The sequence below is a fragment of the Octopus bimaculoides genome, chromosome 6 (assembly GCF_001194135.2).
Source record: "Octopus bimaculoides isolate UCB-OBI-ISO-001 chromosome 6, ASM119413v2, whole genome shotgun sequence".
Taxonomy (NCBI): domain Eukaryota; kingdom Metazoa; phylum Mollusca; class Cephalopoda; order Octopoda; family Octopodidae; genus Octopus; species Octopus bimaculoides.
In genome coordinates, this window is record NC_068986.1 from 77,453,621 (window position 1) to 77,459,209 (window position 5,589).

The 5,589-nt window shown below is 34.1% G+C and overlaps 1 protein-coding gene across 2 annotated transcripts in view; it reads right to left on the reverse strand.

Annotated features, from left to right (window-relative positions):
• LOC106884336 (voltage-dependent T-type calcium channel subunit alpha-1I) overlaps positions 1 to 5,589 on the reverse strand; it is an 894,587-nt gene that overhangs the window by 5,802 nt on the left and 883,196 nt on the right. For both annotated transcript variants that reach the window (XM_052968893.1, XM_052968892.1), the window contains 2 exons: positions 3,130 to 3,252; positions 242 to 479 (listed from right to left, as the gene is read on the reverse strand). In XM_052968893.1, the coding sequence (XP_052824853.1) occupies positions 242 to 479; positions 3,130 to 3,252 (361 nt within the window). The remainder of the gene's footprint in view (positions 1 to 241; positions 480 to 3,129; positions 3,253 to 5,589) is intronic.

The window sequence follows — 5,589 nt, forward strand, 5'->3', positions numbered from 1 at the left end:
TATATATATATATATATATATATATATATATATATACTGTGAGGTTACCAAGAAATTGCAAGATGGGAAAAAAACAAGAAAAAGTACCCTGCCCCAACTAAATAGGAGAAGGGGACTATTTAAGAGAAAGAGATAGCTTTATGCCAGTTGTTGAGAGTCCAAAGTATGATAGAGGGACAAAAACAAAAAAATTCATAAACAAAGAAACAAACAAAAATTGAAGAAATCAATGAAAAATTACCTATTCCAGTACTTGTTCCTGGTGTAGCATCATCATTATCATCGAGCAGTTGTGGCTCACCACTTGGGGGTCTTACATTAAAGGTAAAATTTGGAGGCAGTGAAATTTGCTTGGTTACAGCATTTCTCACTTTCAATTCATTTTCATTTTCTTCTATGCAAGTCACTTCAAGTGTGTCCCCTGTGTTGACAGAAGGCATCGTGTCGGCGACTGTTGTCATTACTATCGATGGTTTTTCCTGTATGGAAGAAAAACAGTGAAAAAAACTAGAGAAAACTGGAAGAGAATGTTTGGTATCAATGCTCAGTTACTGCTTACTGTTTTTAGTCATTGGACTCTGGTTATACACAGGTACTGCTTTCAAATGTTTTGGTCAGTGATATGTAGCCCAATACTTGTTCCGGTCTGATATTTAGTTTATTAATCGATATTTATTGAGTGGTTAAGTTTTATCTTTCTGAGTGCTTGTGCCATGTAAAAAGCACTACTCACCTTGCCTGTGCTTGTGCCACACAAAAAAAAAAGCACTAAGTCCACTCTGCTGAGTGGTTGGTGTTATGAAGGGCATCCAGCTGTAAAAATCCTGCCAAAACAGTCACAGAAGTCTGGTGCAGGCTTTGGCCTAGCTGGCTCTTGTGAAACCATACCACCCAAGATAGCATGGCAGGCAGACGTTAAACGATGATGATGATACAACACTGGTTTTAATCTGTGTTGTGTCAACACATATACACAAACATGAATATGCATGCATGCACACATTATCATTATTTAACGTCCATTTTCATGCAGGTATGGGTTGGATGGTTTGACAAGCAATGGCACGTGAGAAGACTGTGCCAAAATCTACTGTCTGCTTTGGTATGGTTTCTATGGCTGTATGCCCTTCCTAATGGCAACCGCTTAACAGAGTGTACTAGGTGCTTTTTATGTGGCATCAACACCAGTGAAGTCACCAAGGAAATTGCAAGACCCCTGAATGGAGAGTAGTGAGGGCAATGGCTTTGTGATGAGAGGTTAGAGTATGATAGAGGGACAGATATAGGTGTCTTTCTGTTGAGGAGATATATGGCTATCTCAGTTGGAAAAGGAGAGAGAGAGATGAAGATGTGTTGGGGCATACCCTCAAGTAGCAGGGAGGTGTATATAAGTAGAGTGGTACTAAGGATTGGATAGGATGAATTTGCGAAAGTGTGAAAGGAGAGTGAGAGATGGAGGGAATACAGTGAGTGAATACAGGTAGAGGGAAAGCATGTTAGGAAGGTATGTAGTGCAGGGGAAGGGAAGGTAGAAATCTGTCAGGGACAGACTGTGTACAGATACACATACAACTTCTATATACTTTCTGCTTGCCAAATTCTACACACAAGGCATTGGACAACTTATGTCTATAGTAGAAGACAATTGTCCAAGGTACCATATTGTGAGATTGAATCAGAAACTATGAGGCTGCAAAGCCGTGTCTGTGTCTATGATAGCCATGCTGGAATGCAGTGACATTTAGTCCCAGAAGAGTCAGATGATTTTTGAAAACTTTAAATCCTGGCATTGGTTTTTCTTCTGAAGAAATAAAGTTCTAGCAGGCATGAGCTTCTACAAAAGTGTAGTTTCATCAACATTGTATACTTGCTTCCTCCATCAAGAATTTTTTTAGTTGTTTAGTATATTAGTAGCAACTTCTGTATCAACAATGGCAACTTTGCCAGTCGTATTTATTTTCTTAAACCTTTACAGCCAGCATTTGCTAGCCAGAAAATGTTTATCATTAGAAGTTTCACCTTCCTTTTTCTGCAAGTCATCATACAAACTTTTGGCTTTTTCTTAATTACTGTCATACTTATTAGCACAATGCCTTGAGTTTGATTCTCAATCCATCCACCCCAAAGCTGTCTCATTTTAAGTATCACATTATATTAGATCTATGACAAAACAAGGTTCAAGCAGTTAACAGAGTAACTTCTAGAGCACTTAATAATAATTTTCTATCTATGGTTACATATTGTTTCCACTGTACTCATTGCAAATGCCTAACTTTTTCTTTTGCATCAAGCTTTTTAAAAAACATCAAGTTTAATATCCAGTGTAATTTTTCTACAGTTTCTTTTTGCATACCTAACTTCAGTTCCACTTGATGGCTTCTTTCCAGAATTTTTCCTGTGGCAGTGATCAAGAATTATCAACAACAAATATGTATTTTAAAAAATAGCACCAGAAAAGAACTGCTTTGTGAGAGCAAAGAAACTGTTGTCCTATTCCTCTGAATATAAGAATGGAAATGAGATGATGAAAAGATGGATTGAGGTGGCTGGAAGTATTGTATGATTTCATTTAGTTGAAGGGTTACCAGGTTCAAGGGCACTTCAACCTTCCACCTCTGACTCAAGCCATAAAACCTCCACATTTCACACACACCCTGTTGTTGACAAACAACATATGAAGCTACAGACATTGTTATCAAGCCAATACTATTAATTTTGTTATCAGTTGTTTATTCAAAAGTTGGTGGGTTACTAGTAATGATGGCATTGCTTGCAATAATTTTGGTGTTGGTGATGGTGGGGGTACTGTTGTTGTGATGGTCATATTCTTGTTTATTGTATTGCTGCTGCTGTTTAATATCAGTCAGTCTTCACTGACTTAAAATGAAAGACATTTCATTCAACATTCAAAAACAAGTGTATCATATTATCTTATGTGTTTGATTTTTTGGGGGAATGGAAATGTTTATCACTTTTATAGTCTTCATACATGTGTCTTAGCAAATGTTATATAAAACAATGTATGTGTTGAATTAAATTATCTTTCACGTACCATTCTGTTGGGATAGAGGAGATATTTAAGGTTGATGACATTTATACATTGAAACAAGATATTATATGATATTATACCTCAATTTCTTGTATTGGTTTAGGATTTTTTAAATTGTTAAGTGCTGCTTGTTCCTGTGCTTTGCTGAGAGCCTCAAGTTCAGCTTCAAAATCAGCATCCTCATCCATATGCTTGTGAGACTCCTAAGGAGAATTATTAAAGAAGAGAAAATTATTTGTTATCCTTTAAAAAAATTAGCTTAGAAACAACAATAAACAAACATAAATGTATTATTTTCATTCAAGGCAATTAAGTAACAAAATAAATGTCATAAATTATTAGCATTGATAATTTTGTCAAAGTTTGCATCCTATGGGCTAGTGCAGTATTTCATTCAATATGTTTTCTTAGATGGTTCCTTATGGGATTCAATAATTACTTAGAATAAAAAGAAAATACATTTGTGTCTATATATCAACTGCATCATTTCCCATTGAAATATATTTATCAATAGTTTCACCAAATCTTTTCATAGCTTTATTCTAATTTGTCCAGGTACCCTTAATATCTAAAGTCTGTTACCAAGTGTAAACTTCTATGTATAAATGTTCACATCTTTATGATGATTTTGTAGTAACTCTTGCAATGTTTCCTATGTAATTATGGCATTGAGATGGTTCAGCTGGTCAGATAAACTGTAAAGAAGCCAGAGTTAATATTCTTAATTTCATCCATGTTGGTACTGAAGTTCCAACTTTTGTTGTGGTCTAGTGTTGGTTTTGTCTAGCTATACAGAAAGCAATGACTTTATATGATAGAAAATGTGATATCATAACATTTATACCTTTCCCTGAGGCTTTAACTACATAAATGAAATGCAAGGGATTCAACTGGAAATCGAAAAATGGGAAGTGGACTTGGTTCTTCACAAGCTTATTTAATGGTACCCAACACATTACAATCAATATAGAGAAAAACAAAATGTTCATATTAAGTGCCTAACTTAAATGAGTGATATCTAGATGAAATCTTTTAAGCTGTATTTCTGAAACTCTGTTTCAGGTAGCAAAAAGTTTGCGTCAAAGTTAGAGAAAAATTTAAAAAAAAAAAGAGGCATTAATCTCAGTTTAATAGTAAGAGATCCACACTGTGTTACCATAAAATAGTGTCTGACCATGGGTTTTTGGTCACTGTAAAACAGCAACTAGAACATAAAGATCAGACTATGCACAAAAGCAAAACAGAAAGATAACATTTAAAGATTTTCAATGCTTACAGAAGAATATAAGAATTTTAGCTAAAATCAAGATAATTTTGCATTTCTGGAAATCTAGAGATAATTAATGTTTCCAGTGAAAAGTGAATTAAATGAGACCAATCTCATCCCCAGAATAGAAATATAAGCAAATAGCTTCAAGACTGCAGGGATACTGAAAATTCAGAAAGAATATCTTAAGGACAGTCAAGTGAAATTTGTATTATATACACATATTTACAATAAAAATGTAAAAATATTCAGAAATTATTTATGAAATTCAAATCTCTTTTCCTTTTAGCTCTTTATAATTTACATTCTCTTTCATTATATATGCATGCATAAATGTGCTTGCTCATTAAGAAATTAATGTCTCTGTAGATGAAAAATAAAATCAGAAATATACACTGATATAAAATGTACATGAATGGAAATAATCTACATTCATATCTGAGGTAGTTAAAAATTGTGGCTGTTAATGCCTGATTTAAGTAAACTGCATGGATTTTCAGACAAAGGGATTTTTGTGAAGAAATCCAAATTTATTCAGGGATGATAACTTCAGTATTTGAAAGCATATAATATGTAGTAAATGTGAATAAAATGTAGCTATCATTAAAGGATTTTGAAAATGAACAAGTAGCTACACAGGATGGTACATACCAACAAAGAGGTTGTTGTGTATGATATCATTAATAAGATTATTTGTAAATCCCATGAAGATTTTATTATTACATGTACATTAAGGCTATTCATAATTCAGCATGTGAAACATCATCATCATCTCTTAACATCAATTTTTAAACACACACACACACACACACACAGATGTAAGCATGGTTGTGTAGATATGGATTTTGCTTTGTCAGCACATCAGTTCACGTTCTATTTCTCTGAGTGGCATTTTACACAAGTGTCTTACTATTACTTCATTTCAACCAAAGCTTTTTGAGTAGAATTGGTTGACAGAAAGTTCATGGAAACACGTAGACACACATGCACGCACACACACACACACATATATATATAGTATCATTTTAACATTCACTTTCCCATGCTTTTATTGGTTGGACAAAGTTTACTGAGGTAGAATTTCTATGGCTGGATACCCTTCCTGTTGCCAATCCTTTCCGGTTTCGAAGCAAGGTAATATTTTCCTATGGTCAGACATCTTTTACAGAATATAGGAAATGAATGACACTCATTTATAAAAATCATGTGATGTCAAGACAAAGAAACACACACACACACACACAGATATCCACACATACATACATACACATAT